We start from the raw sequence: 19,840 nt of genomic DNA on the forward strand, positions 1-19,840 counted from the left end.
TGACGTTGGGCACTTTTCCTAGGTTCATTGGCATTTGGATTTCACTTTTTGTGAAGTGCCTGCTCCTGAGTTTTGCCCATTTTCACACCGATGCCTGCCTGTCTTATTGATTTGCACAAATACTTGATCTGTTCTGGAAGCTGGAAGTTTGTAGGTTCCTGTCTGTGTTTAAAAGCAGACTTGTCCCAGGCCGGCACAGGAACAGAACTGCTCGTCCCTCTTGACCCTTCCCGTCTGTTTCTGGGTCTTGGGTGCTCCGTCCATGGAGTCCCCATCCATCCTCCCAGCCCCGTCCTGTCCTCCTCTCCCTCTGCAGCCCTTGTCCTGGCCTGGGGTTGTCCCTGCAGCTACTATGTCCTTTCGTCTAGACGGTGATTCACACGACACAGCTGAGGCACTTTTCTAACGACACCCCTCTTTTTACCTGCCTCCTCCCCCAAATTAAGAATCTCCAGCTAGTGGAGTGAGGAGGCACAGTCACTGGGTGAGGATGGTGTGAGAACTCACTCTCCATCCTCTTTCCCTGCCTGTCCTGTTTGTTTTTTCTTGAGCGTAGCTCCCTGCAGCACCACCAGGTAGCTCTGCCTGTGGGGAACTGGCCAGGCTGTTTGCCCCCTCTCGAGGCTCTCTGCAGTCTGCTTCCCAAAAAGCTTTCTTGATATTCTTACTCCTGAATCTTGACGCTTTAAAAAGTGTCTAAGCTCCATAAGGGCAGGGCTGTTGTGATCTTCTCTTGACTGCCTCAGTAATTGTTAGTTCCTGTTGAGTGAAATTTATGATTTTAAAGTAGGAGGCCAGACTGGACAGTAATACTAATCCCCGTGTTTGTTTTGCGCTATATTCTGGTTCTCTCTTGCTGGGGAGAAAACAACCCAGTGGTTCATGAATCTGCCATTTGGGGATGGCTCCCCTCTGCTCACTCAGCTTTAGCTGGTGTGGCTCGAGCAGGCTGGAAACACCATCTCCAGGATGGCTCACGCGCCTGGTGAGCACTTGGAGCTCAGCTGCAACTGTCATTTGGTGGTTCTTGGGGTCTCACTGCTGGGCTGCTGGGGCTTACAGCCTGGCTCTGGGTTCCAAGAAAGAGTGTTCAAGGAAGTGGCCGTTGCTCTCTCTCAGGACCTGGACACAGAATGGTGACGCATCATTTCTGCTTTGTTTTGTTGGTCAAAGTTGTCACAGAGCTCCCTCAGATTCGAGCCAGGAGGATCCATAGATCACCCCCACCCCACTCTGCCCCCAATGTCTCAGTGGAAGAGTGCCCACAAATTTACGCCATCTTTCATCCACACCTACTAACAGAGGCTCTCTCCTCCCCTCTGGCTTTCTTTTAGCCCTGACTGCTGCTGCAGGAAGAGGGAAGCTGGAGATCTGCGAGCTGGTGCTGGAGCGTGGAGCTGCCGTGTCTCAGACTAACAGGAGAGGTGTCCCACCTTTGTTTTGTGCAGCACGCCAGGGGCACTGGCAGGTACCACGTGAGCCCCTGAATACTCCAGAAACAATGAGAGGACGTGGAGTCCATGCTCGCCCATCCCCCCTGAGAGCACATGGGGCCGTGCCCTGTGCTCCCGCGTCCTGCCTGTCATTTTCGCATCCTTGGCCTCTGTTTCTGCCATCAGTGCTATTTGATAAAGGCAAACACTTGACCACATAGCACAGGCAGCCGTGTAGGCCGAGCAGCAAGGTCAGCGACACCCGACTCTTCTGCTGTTACGTTGCGAGGGCGCTAACCTCCTGGGCGGGGCGTGGAGTGGGTTGACCCCTCTGTGGTCATAGGAGATTCGCTCTAACACGCCTGTTGTTGATGATGATATTTTGTAATCCATTCTTTAAACATACTTGGAAGAAGAGCCTTTCTGTTGTACTTGGGAAAAGGAGACACTTCTCTCTGAGTGCCGTGCTATCTTTAATTCAAGGGAGCAGAGGAGTCTTCCAGCAGCGGTTCAGTCATTCCTTCCTTCCTCGATTTTTTAAACAGTGGCCTTGTACCTACCCCATGCCTGGCAGAGGGCTGTGCATGAGCTACAAACATAAGTAAAAGGACCTCATGTCTGTTTTGGGAAGAATTTTTTAGACCAAAGTTCACACCACAGAATCACGTCTCTCTCAGTTCCTCCTAGCTCCATTGATAGGAGTTATGGGTGCTCCCTACCAAGATTTTGGCTTTCCTCCTGAAATTTTCCTTTCCGCTTCCAACAGTTTGGTTCCAGGGGTTATTTGTGCCATAAGCTGCCTGTCACCTCACAGTTTCTGCTTGATTCCCTAGCTAACCTGGGTTAGTGTTTCCAGGGTCACAGGAAAGTTTGGAAAGCATTTGTTAGTGTGTACAGAACTAGGAAGCAATGGCAATGTGCCACTGTCTGTTTTTGTGGGCGATATGACAAGTACTGTGCCAGAGAGAGAAACTGGGCTCCCACTGTAGGAGGCAGCCTCTCTGTGTTTTTGTTTTTCCCATCCTTGCTCCATGTAGTGTTTAAACACGTGTTCCTGAGGCCGAGCAGCTCTTCCAGGAAGCTTTGCTAAAAATGTCCTCTGTAAAATGTCACGTTGCTCCAGCCTGGAACCCAGATGACCCCTGCTCACCTGCTTGGCTCTGCTTCCCGTTTACTCTGTTGTACCTGGGTTGTCATTACCAGATTGTGATGGGCATTTCCCCCAAATTTACACTTCTGCCTGGTATGTGCATCTTTCGTAGATCTGCTAATGGATAAGTTAAAAAGAGGATGCATTTGGATAAAAGTTCTTTTCAAAGGACTACAATAGACAGATTTTACAGTCCCCATGGATCACAAATCTAGAGGGGTTTTCAAAAGGAGAGAGCCAATTTACTTTATTTAAAGGCAGAGAAGCCTGTTGGGTAGAGAGATCACGGTTTAGAATGCAGCGGGAAGATTGTAATTCCGAGTGTTTCTTTCAGATCGTTAAGTTGCTCTTGGAACACGGCTGCGATGTGAACCTAAGTGACAAGCAGGGCCGGACGCCCCTCATGGTGGCTGCTTGTGAAGGGCACTTGAGCACGGTGGAATTTCTCCTCTCCAAAGGTAGCAGCACATGGGTCCCTGCATAGGTTTCTCTTGTATGGTCAACAAAAAGGGTTTGGGCCGACACATTCAGTACTTTCTGATTCAAATTTTTAAAATCTCTCTGTTACTGAAATAGTCTAACATACACAGAAGTAGAGAAAATAGTAGCGAACCCCCTTGTCCCCACTATTCAGCTTCAGCAACAACCCCTTTGCCTGTCTGCTTTGACTGTAGCAGCCCTCCACCAGCACCCTGCCCCGGCCAGGCGATGGTGGGTGAGGGACCATTTGCTTTGTGGCTTTTTCTCACAGGGTCCCTGCTCTGTGAATGGGCTTTTCTTTCAGGTGCTGCCCTCTCTTCTCTGGACAAAGAGGGTCTGTCTGCGTTAAGCTGGGCTTGTCTGAAGGGTCACAGGGCAGTGGTCCAGTATCTGGTTGAAGAAGGAGCCGCGATAGACCAGACGGACAAGAACGGCCGCACCCCCTTGGACCTGGCTGCCTTCTATGGCGACGCGGACACGGTACGTCCCAGCAGGTGCTCACTCTCCTGCACCCGCGTGACCGGGCAGCAGCAGAGAGAAACCCCAGAACTGGACCATCTCCAGATCGCTTGTGCCTCAGTGTGGTCCACGGCTGGGGTCGGGGTGGGGGTGGGGGGTCTCCCATTTTCCTCTAATTCTATGGCATACAACCTGTCTCAGGGCTGACTATAGTAAAGATTCTAAAAGACTCTTAAAAGTTTAAAAATTCATGATTATAAACTGCATATACAGGACACGTGTACATGAATATGTATACACACATGCACATGTAGTTTTATTTTCTCCTAGTAATCCATATAAATAGAGCTCCTGTAGAGATCAGTGAAAAATCATACACATACACACACACGAGAAATTATTAATGAAATAATGAACTCATTGGTTTCTGTTTTTTTAAATGCATTTTTAAAATTGTCAACTTTAACATATGTGCATAACAGTGATAACTTTCAAAGTATGGTTTAATAAGTAGAGAGCAAATTTCAAAGAGTGTCATGCGTCACCATTCCACAACTTCAGCTATTTCCATTATTGTAAAATATACATATGGAAAGGTGTTAAGTTTAAAGTGATGTGGCCTTGTCTAAAAATAATACAAGATGCTTCAGGGACCGTCTTTATCTCTTTGCGAAATGCCTGTGTCTGATCAAAGTGCAAGGGGCTAAAACTTGAATAAACTGAGACGGAATGTCTTTCAGGGTAGAAACCATGTCTTTGTCAAGGTCCACATCCTGGGCACCCAGCAGGTGCCAGGGAAATAGCCGGTCCCTTAAGAGCGAGCCCTCGTGAATAGTTAAACGTGTCTAATGTGACGATGAGCTAAAGAGCCAAGGCGGTGCTGCTGGGGGCCGTGGACCGTGGAGCAGGAGGCCCCGTCCTGTGCCTCTGGCTCGTGCCCTTAACAGGTAGCAGTGCTGGAGTTAGGTGCTATCCATTGCTGTACCTTGTAAACTGTACTTCGTGTCGATTTTTCAAAATCAAATATTTAACTAAATCTCACGTATCTGCACACTTTTATTTTTCAGGTTATTCCTGCCTTAGCCAATTCTGTAGTTCATAATGTTAGGGAAGAGGGAAGGGGCTTAGCATCCCAGGGTGAATAGCCAGTGGAGCGAGGGAAGCACATCTCATCATATGCACATAAAAATCTGTGTTGATCGGAGGGTTTCCAAGGTGCCATTGGTGTTGCTGGCCAGCGTGTTAGAGCGTGTGCCAGAGTCCACCTGCTGATCACCTGGAGATGGAGAGGTGACTGCACCTCGTCCCTGTGGCCTGGTGTGTGGTATGGGCCAGCGTGCACCCAGCACGCTGCTCCTTGGGGTCCTTCACCTGCTGTTCTCATGACTGACACCAGAGTCACGTTGAGCAGTGTTAGCTACGGACTCTAGCTCTTCTTCTCTGTTTTGTGTCAATGTCATGGTCAGAGGCTTCCAGAATAAGAGTAAAGCAAACGCTGCCTGCTCCCGAGCAGAACGCGGAGGTGAGCGAGCCTCTGTGCCCCTGCCGGGAGCTGCCCTCAGCCTCCGCCCTCCCTGCAGGTGCTGTACCTGGTGGAGAAGGGGGCCACAATTGAGCATGTGGACCACAGCGGGATGCGGCCGCTGGACAGAGCCATTGGTTGTCGAAACACATCTGTAGTGGTGACACTACTGAGAAAAGGAGCCAAACTAGGTCAGTAAATTCCACCTCCTTTCAGCAGGGAGAGGCAGGCTGGCTCCATATTTTAAAGGACACCAGCAAGTGTAAATACTCACCTGCCTCCCAGTTTAAGAATTAAAATGTCAGATGCTTGGAGATATTTTTTCACTGTCTCTGAGGCTCATTTAATCATAGGCATCCTAAGTGTTTAAATTTTCATGCTGTTATTGACAGTGAGAGTAGAAAACAGAGGCCAGCACCACTGTCCAACACCACCACCACCCCCGCCCCATTAATGAGTGGCTGAAGCTGCGAGCCACTGTTCTAGAGTAACCAGAATCAACTGGGTAGGGGAAAGGCAACCCTGGCACGTTGGGTGAATGAACAGTCATGTGAATAATGCAGATTCAATGGGGGTTGAGGATGATGTGTGGGGAGCTGCGTGGGGAGAGCCCTTTCTGATGGCATGTTGGGGCATAAAACTCCTTACAGAGTGTGTTGAGGAAAGAGCTACAGAGTGTCCCTGTTTTGGTTTGATAAGCAGGACATTTGACCAATAGCAGCCCTGGGCAGGAGACTGCAAGGAGGGTATTAGCTAATATTATTGAGCAGGTAACAGTGTCAGGAACTACCCTGAGCATTTTCACATTGTAACTCACTTAATCCTCACCACAACCCTATGAATAAGCAGTGTGACAGTGCCATCACTTTACGGATGAGAACCCCCAGGCACGCAGACATGAAGTGGCTTCCTCAGGTCGTATGGTTAGTAAGTGGCGGAGCCAGAGTTTGCACCTAAGCAGTTGGAGTCTGGAGTCCCTGCTCTCAAGCACTGTACCCTGCACAGTGTCCCATGTGTTCAGAAGAGGGTTAGAAAGAAGGTTGGGGCCACAAATTTAGGGTAGGAGAGAGGAGTTGGACATAGATGTAAGCAGGGACAGCCTGGAGCATGAGTGGTGGGAAGAGACAAGGGCCCAAGCTAAGAAATCTTCAGAGTCTATTTTGGTGGTAGATCGCGCAGGAGAATGCGAGAGAATCAAAGAGGGCGCTGAGAACACACACCTCCACTTGCCAGTGGTGGTGAAGGATTCTGGGGGGAACTGCCGAGACCATTCTGAAGTCTTGTTTAGTTGATCGCCCCACCCCACCCCCCAGCCCCGTGGGAAGGGGTGGGCTGTGGCTGCTCTGACACCTTAGCTTCCTGAGACTTCACTCGTGGATTTGTGCCTGGCACTGTTCCCCTCCTGAGTGCCTAGATGAGCGTAAGGCAGATTAGAAGCTGACCCAGCCTGCTGGCGCCATGCCCCCTCCTTCATTATGTTGTTGTCTGGAAGCTGGAGAAACGCACAGCCAGTGGCCCTCTGCAGTTTGGTATCTGTTGTTGGTGATGTCGAGCTGTGGTGAGGCCCCAGGAGAATTGAACTCTTTTCCTCTCGAGACCTCTGAAGTGCTTCTGAATGCGTGTTTGTTTTGCAGGAAATGCTGCTTGGGCGATGGCCACTTCCAAACCTGATATTTTGATTATACTTTTACAGAAATTAATGGAGGAAGGAAATGTGATGTACAAAGTAAGTGGTAGCGCCCTTTTCTAGGATCTTGTAATTGACTGTTGTTTTGGTATTTGTGGACATAACTGTGCTACTGCACAGAATACATGTAACATAGGTTTACTAGAAGTTCCTAAGGATGCTAGCCTGGCCTCAGGCCCAGGTTGGCAGAATCTTCAAAGGTAGAAAGCACTTCTCTTTGTCATTGAGAACCATTATTTCTGAAATAATCCTCAAGGCTGTAACTCTGAAGGCATGGAGGTTTAATTGGCACTTCTTCCAGGAGATTTCTTAGCCTTCCGCATCCCTCCCACACTCTCAGAGCATGGGGGCCCCCGTGCCACGGAGCACAGGGCTGTGATGAGACACGTGGGAAAGAGCACCCAGGAGGTGTTTCCAGAAAAAAAAGGTCATTAAGTACTACTCTAAGCCTTTATTATTACAGTTTCAGTATCTATAAACTTGCAGAATTTCTAGAGAGATTTTCACTTAAGATAGTCAAGTAACATATACGATTCGGTTATTCACGGCTGAATTAATTTTTTTTCCATTTTCTCGGGTAATGGAAATGATTTGCAGATCAATCAATTTGACATTTAAAGTGAATTACCCAAAATAAGGTATCAGTTTAGATCAGAAGTCAGCAAACTTTTTCTGGAAAGGACCAGAGAGGAAATATTTTAGGTCACACATTCTCGGTCACAACTACTCAGTTCTGCCATTATGGTGCATAGCGAATGGGTGTGGCTGTACCTATAAAACCAGGCTCGGGCCATATCGAGTGGTTTGCCAATCCCCGGTTTAGATAGATGCTTAGGCTATTTACATAGAAACTGTTCTCTCCAGGTCAGTGATTAGACAGAATTAATATTAGGTTATGGAAAAAAAAAAGGTTTATATCCATTTTAGTCCTTTTTACTGTGAGGCTGCTATACTAGCTATGTTTTAGGTTTTTTCCTTTTCTGTCTTTCTTTTCTCTTTCTTTTTTCCTTCCTTCCTTCCTTTCTTCCCTCCCTCCCTCCCTCTCTTTCTTTCTCTTTTTTTCTTTCTTTCTTTCTTTTCTTTTTTACAGCAACAAAAAACAGGCATATACACATGACCCAGCAGGGTTCCTGGCTTGGAATCAGTTTGAAATTGAGTTCAGAGTGTGTATTGTTGTAGCTTTCAAGTGGTTTTAATATGAAGTTTGGGTAGGCAATTATGTCAGAAATATCAAGCCACTTTCCACGGGCTTTCTACCTGCTGTGCAGAGGAACTACCTGAGCAAATGGATTTCTTTAGCCTTGAAAATGATGTGTGGTGCTGTTTTGATTTTTAAAGCCAGTGCTTTAGTTCCTCCTAAGAAAAATTATTATTCTATAGCAAGCTCTAGAGATATCCACAAGACTCTACTTGCTTTAGGTACTGCATCATTTTTTAATCTGATTTCTTCTATGTTTAGCATTAAGCTATCATCAGATGAGAGAACTTCATGAAAAAATATTAAAATATACATATAAATAGAGAAAATAATCTGATGTATTTAAGATTGACGGTTATCAGGTTAGCAGTTTGCAAACCTCTTATTGTAAAACCATGTTTTTTCTGTAATGCCACATCCCGGATGTGTGTGAGGACAGTGAAGCTGGAGAGGGTTCTGCCTGGTTAGTGCACCAGTTCCCAAGGTGGCACTTACTCATTTGGACACTTTGAATATGCTGTAAAGGTTCTGCATGTAGAAATAACCTTCCCAAGGTCATCAAGGTGTAGGAGCTTATTCATCTTTGAGTCTCCGAGAAAGGATAAATTTCTGTGATTTTTGAATCCTAGAAAGGGAAGATGAAAGAAGCAACCCAGAGGTACCAGTATGCTTTACGGAAGTTTCCTCGAGAAGGATTTGGGGAGGACATGAGACCATTCAATGAACTAAGAGTTTCCCTGTATCTCAATTTGTCTCGCTGTCGAAGGAAAACAAATGTAAGCTGCGCCCCATTATTTATCCTTAGCAATAAAACATTTTCATGGTGATAAAACAGCCTTCTACAGACCAATTGTGTGCCCTTCCATCTGATTTGTTTGCATGTTTATATGAACGTGGCATACGAGATGCTGCTTCTCTTGGATGATCATCATTTGATCATTGTTATTTCCCCCTCAAGATGTTGAAAGAATGCACCTAAGTGTAATTTCCTCCACTTCAAAATTCAAAGCAGTTATGTCCTGCTTCTCTGCTAACCGTTAGCAAATGCAGTTGCTTCTCCACCCAGCAGTGTATTGCCGGCGTGGTCTGAGTTGCCCATTCGCAGATTCAGGAGGAAAGAGCATCATGACGTCCAACATAAGTGTCTGTTATGATCTGCCTTCTGCTTACTATGTTTGCCCAGAGCGTACGCCTGTGCCAGGGACTATGTTTTTACTCCTGCTTTCTGCCCCCAGACCTGCTGATCTGCCCGCATCTGTACCCACATTCTGCTCTCCCTCCTGTCACAGTGGGTGGCGCTCCCACACTGCTCTGTGGTGGGCTGAGTTCCCTGCCCTCTGGCCTTTTGGTGGGCTGCTTTTACCACTATTATCTTTCTCTCCTGTATCATCAATTTTTGCTTTTCTACTGGATCTTTCTCTTATGAAAGTCAATAAGGTGAAATTATTTCCTAACTTTAAAACAAAACAGCCACACACAAAAGAACCCCAAAATCTTATCTTGACCCTTCATCCCTCTTCAGTTATGTCCTGCTTCTCTGCTAACCTTTAGAACAAAACTCCTGTGAAAAGTTGTGTATGATCATGTTTCAGTTCTTTTCACTCACGTATTTAAATATTGACCCCAGGACTTTGGCATGGCAGAAGAATTTGCCTCCAAGGCTCTTGAATTGAAACCCAAGTCCTATGAAGCCTATTATGCCAGGGCAAGAGCCAAGAGAAATAGCAGGTACTGTTTGGGTTGAGATGCATGACTAGAAAAGCCTTTTTGTGTTTCTATGGTATCAAACCTACTAGTTGGGTTTTGGGTGTTCTGCTTCTTAAGTGTTACTCAAATGTGTCTCATCCTTTTAATACTAAATTAGTAGCTTCCAAGAACAATAGTAGACAGTATCAGTGATGGCTGAATTTTTATCTTCTTCTGAGATCTCAGTAACTAGTCCTTTACCCCCTTTCAGTTGAGACTTCCTGCAACGTGAAGTTCCTCGATTAGTGCATTATTATCTGTGAAACTGCCAGCTAGGGACATTAAGAGGAGGTTGCGGGGAGGGGGAGCTCATGTAAGAATTCTTAGAGGGGGCAAGATAAGCGGATGTGAGGATACCTAAAGAGGAGTCAGATGCCTAGTGATTTATGCCTTCTTCTCACTCCCAGCCCAGTGCTCTTTATAAAGAACAGGGGCCACGAGTCACAGATCTTGGCACAAATCCAGCACCACCACTAAGCTGAGAAACTCGAGGCTAGATAAATGGGTCCTGGCTCCGCAGTAAGCATTCAGAATTCCCTCAGCGACCTTCTCTTTATTTTTAGCGCAGTCATTTCATGAAAAGTTAAGTTCAGAGCATGTTTATACATGGCTTGTAATTATTTTTTCTGTTTTAATGTAAAGGCAATTTGTAGCAGCTCTGGCTGACTTGCGGGAAGCTGTGAAACTATGTCCCACCAATCAGGAAATCAAGAGGCTTCTAGCCCGTGTAGAAGAGGAATGCAAGCAATTCCAGAGGAGCCAGCAGCAAAAGCAGCAGGGCCCACCACCGGCTCCACCCAATGATTCAGATAATGAAGAGGATGCCCCGACTTCTGGGCTGAACGACCACTTTCTTCTTGAGGCTGAAGAGGAAGAAACTGGTCAACAGGAAGAATCCATTTCCCTGACTCCCAGGCCCCAGCTGCCCTCATCTGCCACCTCCCCATACATCAGAACCCTTCAAGAAGGGTTACAGTCCAAAGTAAGGCCAGCATCGCCACAGAACAGGCCAGGAATCAGCAAGCCCCTGAGGGAGCCTGTGGCTCAGCCAGGGTTGATTATGCAGCCCACAAAGAAGGCTCAGATAGTGAAAACCAACCAGCATCTCGGTTCTGGACAGGCTGGCGTGAGAAGCGGTAGCACAAAAATTCAGGTCTCTCTTCAGAATCCCCCCCCAAGTCCTATGCCAGGTAGAATCCCTGCCACACCTGCTGGTGGCAAAACCCAGCATTTAGAGGGAACAGGTACTTTCACTGTGGGAGCTGGTCCGGGCCATTTTGGGGACCGGCTGGGCCCCAGCCAGAATGTCCAGCTGCTGCGCGGTGAGAGTGGTGCTGCATATCCTCTGCCCAGCAAGATAAAAGCCGCGGAGAGGCTTCTTCTGTCTCCCGCCTCTGTAGCTATGGACGTAGCCCCCACTCCAGACCAGGGTGGGCCGGGGAGCTGCAGTGACGTGCGACACCCGGCTTCCCTCGCCAGCTCAGGCTCCTCGGGCTCGCCATCCGGCAGCATAAAGATGTCAAGTTCAGCTGGTAGTTTGACTTCAAGCAGCAGCTTTTCAGACAGCTTCAAGGCCCAAGGACCAGATGCTCGGATTAAAGACAAGGTTGGTACCCAGGTTCAGAGTGGTATGGCTGAGCACAGGCCCCGCAACACTCCGTTCATGGGCATCATGGATAAGACAGCCAGGTTCCAGCCACAGGGCCATCCTCCAAGCCGCACATGGCACTGTCAGGTGGCAGAGGGGCTGCTGACGTCTCCTGCAGCTGGCCTGCAGGCCTCAAACCCCGAGAAGCCTCCTCTCAAGCAAGTAGGGGGATTTAATAACCAAGCCAAAGCCTGTTCTGTTTCTACTCTGGGTGGAAGTGTCCACAATGGGGCACAGGTGAAGGAACTAGAAGAAAAGAAGTGCCAAAAACCTGTCCACTGTCAAGATAACAGGATAACTAAGACTGTTTCTCATCTGTATCAGGAAAATATCTCTAAACAGCAGCCTCATGTCAGTAATGAAGCCCACAGGAGTCACCTCACTTCAGCGAAACCAAAGCGATCATTCATCGAGTCAAACGTGTGAGCCTTAAGAGACCCATTTGTAAAATTTGGAAAACAGCATGTTGGCTCTTGGTGATAAGTCATAATTAAATGGTTTTTCATCAGAAAAAAAATTTTTAGCCATGTATTTTTTTTTCTTTTTCCTCTGGGGTGGAGCTGATGCCATTGTTATGTTAAAAATGTAGGTTGAAACTACTTTATTAAATAGCTAGAAGTCACCATAATTAAGATTGCTAACCAGAATTGAAGAGATTAATACAAACTACTATTAGCTGTGCCCATCAGTTCAAAAATTTAAGACAGCCAAGACATTAATTCATGCTTTTCTTATGAAATTGTTTGGTTTCTGTAATTTTTCTCCTAGCCTTTGCTATGTGGTAAGATCATATATTTACTTTGAGAATATAAATGTCTGTTGTTAGTTCATGGCATAATATCTAGATGATATGTTCTGGAAAAGATGGAATTTTCAAGGTACAGTTCCATTTGACTAAAATCCCAATTAAATATATGTATTTGAATTAAAATCTTGGATGATTTCTAGCTGGGTATGTGTGACTAGAAACATAATACAGCTGAATTTTTTAAAGCAAAATATGATAACATCCAAGTATTGTTCCCTCAAGAGAATTATTTCAGTGTTATGGTTCTTATTCAAAATATTTTTATAGCACCTTTCTGGGAACTGCATTCATCCTTCAAGGTGTTTTGATATTTAGAAACCATAGAAGCCATTTGGGATCAAGACTGGTGGTCAAACTGGATTTAGGCCAAAAAACTAAGACCAGCCTTCCTAGTGGCACTTACAAATTAGCTCTCAGCTGGTTCCAAAACTTCTTTTAACAATGATAGCACTCCTGGAACAAGTCTTCCAAGGTCCTTTAAGGACAATATTTAATTTGGATATTCACAATTGTAAATATTTAACTATTTCAAAGTAGTTAATCTAAAAAAAAAATCCAGTCATATATTTGCATGTTCTTTATAAGCTTCATCCATGCTGGTTATTGCACTGAATGATATATTATGGCATGTTAACTGTATACCATAGTAACAGCACTTTATCTCATTTATAGGAACACCTCTGAGGTGCTACTTAAGTCCAAACTGATGTATTATTCATTTGTAAAGATAAGGTACAGAATGAACCTTGGTTTACAGGTATTTTTCTATGAAAACGGTGTTATTGGAGGATATGAAAGATTCTAGTTTGAGAGCGGTGGGAATATACTGGTTTTATATGTCAGGATGTGAAATGTATTTTCTAGAATTGGGGAGAAGTAAGTTCTGTATTTACAGAATGTTTTAAAAATGGTTGTAATGAAGTTCCTGTGAGCATCATTCAGGTTTTGTACGAATGGGACTCTTCTGTCATTCTTCATTTGTGTACAGTGTTCTTTGTACAAACAGCTTTGCAATTTTTTTTATAGGCTTTTCATGAGGTCTACATATAACTACTATGGCTTATTTATTGTTTTCTTTAATATTTGTGAAAGTCTTATTCTTTTGTTATGTAGTTTTGTTTCTGCACAACTACTGTACTTTTCCATATGGAATAAAGACTATTAATAGAATGTGTTTTGCATTAAATGGAACAATGAATAAGTAGAGAATATCTGAATGACAACTATCTGCCCTGCTTTAATTCTGGGTGATCTTGTAACCCTAAAGAAAATAGTGAAAAGCTTATTTTTATGGTAATGCTACCAAATACATATTTAATTTCATTTTATAATACTTTAAAAACAAGTGTGACAGCTTCTAAATGTTCTGAAATGTTCAAAGGAAAATTAATGTTTTTTTCCCCTGAAATAGGTTTTTCTTGAAGAAAAGCAATCTATACTTTGTTTCTCAGCTGTTCCAAGAAATCTTTGTCTGTTTTTACTGGCAACAAGATACCTTTAGTACTGCAACTTGCAAACACTTGGGCAAAACACTGAACATTGTGTTATTTTGTCAGGTGGCTCTTCACAATGACATTATGTTTCAGTTACACGTGTGAATTGCCTATGTCCATATATTTCCTTTTCATAATAGTATGAATGAGACTGACCATCAAACTGGGTTATATGTCATGATAAAATTTTGATTTAGAATCTTAAGTCTAAGTAGTCCCTAATAATACTTCAGGTTATTATTATCTGGTCACTACTATTATTAGCAAAGTTAAGTATTTTTAATCCTTCTTTACAGCTGTATATTTAAATTAAAGGTTAAAAAAAAAAACACACAAAGGAAACGGGGGGGGTGTTATTCTGATGGACAATCTTGTCGTTGGGTGACTTTTCCTCTAAAGCAGCCAGTGTGACTTATATATAAGAGTTTATTATGCATTAAGTTATGACTGATATACGCTTAGTAAAGATATTTGATCCAACAATGGGCTCCATGATTTTTTTTAAATGTTAGAATTATGTTAACCTATTTTCTGTATAGAATATAATAGAAAAACACCTTCTAAAACAGTGATTTTCAAACTTTGTCTTATAAGTAAGAATGTGGGTTTGAAAAGAAATCGCTGTTTTAGAATCATAGATTGGGAAACATAGCTGTTATACAAAAGGAAATAAAGTTCAGAAATACATTAAGTTGAGAGAAATATTACATAGCACCAATTATAAAGAAAAGATACTTGGATATTTCTGTGGTGGCTAGGTTTTCCACCTTGCTGTGAACACAGCACATCAGCTATAAGTTTATAAAATACGGAAAAAGTCTGACTAAATGCTATAAATATTTAATTCCCCCCCCCCTTTATTTCTGAGTTTTCAAATTCTTAAACTACTACAGTGAAGGCTCTAAGGGGAGGTATTTACAGATCCTAATTTGGGTTTGTTGAGTGAGGTCAATTTAACAAATGTGTGAGCACCTCTCCTGTGCCAGGGTGGTCGGCCACCAAGAGTCTTGGTTCCTGTCTGCCTTTACAGTTTAGTTCTATTAAGCACTTATTATTTCATACCAATGGCTTCCATTCCAGTAACCAAATCATGACAGGTATGTGGGAAGTCAATACAATCTCAACTTCCTGATCTCGAAGTTCTCTTACGAATGAATGCTTGTAGGAGTGCTATATTAAATATCAAGCTATTGTGTAAAAGTGCCTTTGTACAGTCTCTACCTTTGAATAATACATGAGAACTTTAAGAATTCTAAATTCTCAATGGAGGACGGTTTGCTACTTTATATACTTCAGCAAAGTCAATCCAACTAATTCATGATAATTTATTATATGTTTAATTTGTATCTAGGTTTTAGACAATGGAAAAAAAAATCACTGCCACCCTGCAAATCTAGAATTCAACAAAAATGTTTTGTAAACATGTCTGAGGTCATTTTCACAATCACAACTATACAATTAGTTTGCTACAAATTAAATTCTATTTAAAAGAATTCCAAAGATTTAGCAAATGAATGGCTATTAATTAGGGGGTTAAACTTCTGTTATATTGTAAGATTATGGCAATCTTTGTTTGAAGAATAAATTTGGGCATTGCAATTTGAAGTCAAAGTAAAACTTTATTTTTACACAACTTGCGCTTTTTTTCACTAGTACAAAAGGGTTTTTACAGTAAAAATAAAATGAGGTTAGATGTACAATTTAATTTAGTCCACATTTTAATGAAAACTGACAGTAGTCCTGATAGTTAACTGAATTTAGAAAGCTTCTTTCTCTTTGTGATTTGCTCCTTTAATAATGTCTGATTAATATTTACCTTTAATTCATTCAAATGCGATCAGTGAAAAATATAAATACTATAATATAAACAGAAAATTTTATTTTTGATGTGTCTCTAGCCATCGGTTGATGGCCATTTTCAGAGTCCTGTTTGGTGTAAGTACCACTGAAGGAAGAATAAGATTTGTCATGGGACTTGTACGTTTCTTTTTGCTGATCCAGTTTTCCATTGCTTCCTTTTCATATGAATAGCCATCTAAAAACAAACAAACAACAGATACAAATTATTTGAAATGTAGAAAAGAGAAGTTAGGATTACTAAAATGAGTTGGGTATGAAAACTCGAACTGCCAAGATGTTTATTGTGATTAAAGTGGCATTCTTGCCTTGTACCTACTCCCTAAACATTTCTACCACAGTACCTGAAATTCATCCATTTGAAATATAATTTTATTTTATCTTTATTCTATTCTTAGGCAGTTTTATTTACACACCATACAATCAATCCTTCCAACATGTACAATCAGCGGCTCTCAGTATAATCACAAAGTTGTGCTTTCATCACCACAACCAATTTTAGAACATTTTCACTGTTCCAAAAAGAAAAACGCTGTACCCCTTATAGCCTCCTATTATTGAAACTTAGCAATGGTCTGGTACCTTTGTTACAATTGATGGAAGAATATTATAATACGACAGTTAATGACAGTTCGTAGTTTGCATTAGGTGTATTTTCTCCCATATACCACCTTATACTTAACACCTTGTAATAGTGATGTACATTTGTTCTAGTTCATGGAAGACTATATTATATTTGTGCTATTAACCACCTCCCATTGTCTACAACAGGGTTCACTGTATTTCACAGTCCCATGTTTCATCCTCTGGCTGTCCTTCTAGTGACATCCACAAATCTAACTTCTGCTTTCAATCTACCATCACCTCTTTTCCTTTATTATTTTCTATTTTTTTTAAATTTTATTTTGAAATAAATGCAAACTTACAGGAACAGTTGCAAAAACAATACTAGCCCCATACACAGAACTCCAGCATACCCCGACCTCCCTCCCCCGATACCCCGATCCACCAACTTCAACATCCTGTCACACCACCATGTCTTTCCCTCCCTCCCTATCATCCATCATCTATTGCTCTGTCTTCTGAACATATGACAGTAAGCTGCACACATCGTTGAACAAACAATATAATTCACATACACATTTCCCATGTACAAGAACATTCTTTTATGCAATCCCATTAAGTGCAGCTAAGAAGTTCAAGAAATTCAACACTGATACAAAGCTTACATTCCATATTCCTTTTTTTTTCTTTATGTCCCAACTGTGTCCCTTTGAGCCTCCTCTCCTCCATCCTCAGATCCCATCCAGGATCATCCTTGGCATTTAATTGTCATTATCTATTTAGACTGTTTCTTTTTTTCTTTTTTTTCAACTGTGGAAACATATATACAGCCTAAATCTTCCCATTCCAGCCCCTTCCTAGCATTCCATTAGTGGGATTAATCACATTTAGAATGTTGCAATGCCATCACCTTCCCACCATCCATTACTAGAAATTTCCCTTCACCCCAAACAGAAACCCTATGCTCATTTCTTAACTCCTCATTGCCCTTTCCCCCACTTCTTGTAACCCCTACTCTAATTTTCATCTCTACGGTCATATTCTCTGATACCTTCTTTGTGTTTACCGTGGGGCTTAAATTTAACCTCTTAAATCTATAACAATCCTGTTTTTCTTTGATACCAACTTAACTTCAATAGGACACGTAAACTATGTTCCTATACTTCCTTCATTCCCCCACCTTTATGTAGTTCTTGTCAAAAATTATGTATTTTACATTGAGTCCCAAACCACTGACTTATCATTACAGTTTATGCATTTTAGATCCTGTAGGAAGTAAATAGTGGAGTTAACAAATCAAAAATACAGTATTGGTATTTATGTTTACCATGTGATCTTTACTGGAAAACTTTATTTCTTCATGTGGTTTCAATTGTTTAGTGTCCCTTTCAGCCTGCTCAATTCCCTTTAGCATTTCTTATAGGACTGATCTACTGGTGATGAAGTCCCTCAGCTTTTGATTATCTGGGAATGTTTTCATCTCCCCTTCATTTTTACCCTCCAGTTGTTTGTGAATTTTCTAAGTCTCTGATGGTTATTGACTTCTATTTGTATTCCATTGTGGTCAGAGAATGTGCTTTGAATAAATTCATTTTTTTTTTTTTTTAATTTATTGAGGCTTGTTTTATGTCCCAGCATATGATCTATTCTGGAGAAAGAGCCATGATCACTACAGAAGAATGTGTGTCCTGGTGATTTGGGATGTAATGTTCTATATGTGTCTGTTAAATTTCTCTCTCTCTCTTTCTCCTTTGTTTCTCTGTCAGTAGGGCTCCCTTTAGTATCTGAAGTAGGGCAGGTCTTTCATTAGCAAAATCTCTCAGCATTTGTCTGTCTGAAAAATTAAAGCTCTCCATCAAATTTGAAGGAGAGCTTTGCTGGATAAAGTATTCTTGGTTGGAAATTTTTCTCTCATAATTTTAAATATGTCATGCCACTGCCTTCTTGCCTCCATGGTGGCCGCTGAGTAGTCACTTCTTAGTCTTATGCTGTTTCCTTTGTATGTGGTGAATTGCTTTTCTCTTGCTGCTTCAGAACTTGCTCCTTCTCTTCAGTATTTGTCAGTCTGATCAGAACATGTCTTGGAGTGGGTTTATTTGGATTTGTTCTATTTGGAGTTCACTGGGCATTTATGCTTTTTGTATTTATATTGTGTAGAAGGTTTGCTACCATCACCTCTTATCCATTTCCAAACACAATCAACTTTATTAAAAATTCTGCACAAATTAAGTATTAGCTCCCCATTCTCTACCCTCTTCTATCTTCTAGTAACCTGTATTCTAGATACTAACTCCATTGATTAGCTCATTATGTTTAGCTCATATTAGTGACATCATATAGTATTTGTTCTTTTGTGTCTGGCTTATTTCACTCAACATAATGTCCTCAACATTCATCCATGTTGTCGCATGCATCAGGACTTCATTCCTTCTTACAGCTCAATAATAATCCATCTGATGTATATACCACATTTTGTTTATCCATTCACTGGTAGATGGAAACTTGGGTTGTTTCCATCTTTTGGCAATTGTGAATGCCGCTACGAATGTCAGCGTGCAAATGTCTGTTTGCGTCCCTGCTTTCAGTTCTCTGAGTATTCATCTATCAGTGGGATTGCTGGGTCATATGGCAGTTTTATACTTAGCTTCCCGAGGAATTACCAAACTGATTTCCACAGCAGCTGCAGCATTTTCTATTCCTACCAACAGTGAATAAGTATTTCTATTTCTCCACATCCTCTTGCAGTTTTCTGTTTGATAGTGGCCATTCTGGTAGGTGTGAAATGATATTGTGGTTTTGATTTCCATTTCTGTGTTAGCTAATGATGTGGAGCATCTTTTCATGTGCTTTTTAGCCATTTGTGTTTACTCTTTGGGAAAATGTCTATTCAAGTTTTTTCCCTCCATTTTTTAGTAGGGATGTGTCTTTTTATTGTTAAGTTGTAGGATTTCTTTATATATTCTGGATATTAAATCCTTATAAGATATGTGGCTTCCAAATATTATCCCATTGAGTAGGCTGCCTTTTCACCCTTTTGCCAAAGCCCTTTGATGCACAAAAGTCTTCAGTTTTGAGGGAGTCCTATTAATCTATTTCTTCTTCTGTTACTTGTGCTTTGGGTGTAAGGTCTGAGAAACCACTGCCTACCATTACATCTTGAAGATGCTTCCCTACATTTTCTTCTAGGGGTTTTATAGTCCTGGCTCTTTAGGTATTTGATCCATTTTGAGTTAATTTTTGTATATTGTTTGAGATAGGGGTCCTCTTTCATTCTTTTTGGACGAAGAGACTGTTCTGTCCCAGTTGAGTGCGCTTGGCAGCCTTGTCAAAGATCAATTGACCAAAAATACGCAGATATACTTTTGAACTCTTAATTTGATTCCATTGTCAATGTATCTATCTTTATGCCAGTATCATGCTGTTTTGACCACTGTAGCTTTGTAATCAGTCAGGAAGTGAGTCCTCCAAGTTCATTTTTTTTCAACATGTTTTGGCTATCTAGGTCCCCTTGTCCTTCCAAATAAATTTGATACTTGGCTTTTCCATATCTTCAAAGTAGCCAATGGGACTGCACTGTTTCTGTAAATCAATTTGGGTAGAACTGATATCTTAACATTTAGTCGTCCAATCCATGAATGTGGAATGTCCTTCCATTTATTTAGGTCTTCTTTGACTTCTTTTAGCAATGTTTTGTAGTTTTCAGAATACACGTCTGTTACATCCTTGGTTAAATTCATTCCTAGATATTTTAGATGCTATTGTAAAAAGAAAAAAAAATCCAGATTTCCTCCTCAG

At 42.1% G+C, this 19,840-nt stretch overlaps 2 protein-coding genes across 18 annotated transcripts in view; one reads left to right on the plus strand and one right to left on the minus strand.

Moving 5' to 3' along the window:
- Positions 1-15,208, plus strand: part of TANC1 (tetratricopeptide repeat, ankyrin repeat and coiled-coil containing 1) — a 250,240-nt gene extending 235,032 nt beyond the window's left edge. For all 12 annotated transcript variants that reach the window (XM_037848509.1, XM_037848510.1, XM_037848511.1 and 9 more), the window contains 8 exons: positions 1,335-1,468; positions 2,918-3,041; positions 3,368-3,543; positions 5,103-5,235; positions 6,679-6,770; positions 8,559-8,705; positions 9,557-9,657; positions 10,318-15,208. In XM_037848509.1, coding sequence (XP_037704437.1) covers positions 1,335-1,468; positions 2,918-3,041; positions 3,368-3,543; positions 5,103-5,235; positions 6,679-6,770; positions 8,559-8,705; positions 9,557-9,657; positions 10,318-11,749 — 2,339 coding nt within the window. In that variant the 3' untranslated portion in view covers positions 11,750-15,208. The remainder of the gene's footprint in view (positions 1-1,334; positions 1,469-2,917; positions 3,042-3,367; positions 3,544-5,102; positions 5,236-6,678; positions 6,771-8,558; positions 8,706-9,556; positions 9,658-10,317) is intronic.
- The window catches only part of WDSUB1 (WD repeat, sterile alpha motif and U-box domain containing 1), a 66,326-nt gene continuing 61,620 nt past the window's right edge, over positions 15,135-19,840 (minus strand). For 3 of the 6 annotated variants that reach the window (XM_037848523.1, XM_037848521.1, XM_037848522.1), the window contains exon 11: positions 15,135-15,659. In XM_037848523.1, coding sequence (XP_037704451.1) covers positions 15,502-15,659 — 158 coding nt within the window. In that variant the 3' untranslated portion in view covers positions 15,135-15,501. The remainder of the gene's footprint in view (positions 15,660-19,840) is intronic. The other 3 variants (XM_037848520.1, XM_037848524.1, XM_037848525.1) reach the window with 3 other exon arrangements.

The sequence above is a fragment of the Choloepus didactylus genome, chromosome 9, assembly GCF_015220235.1.
Source record: "Choloepus didactylus isolate mChoDid1 chromosome 9, mChoDid1.pri, whole genome shotgun sequence".
Lineage (NCBI taxonomy): Eukaryota > Metazoa > Chordata > Mammalia > Pilosa > Megalonychidae > Choloepus > Choloepus didactylus.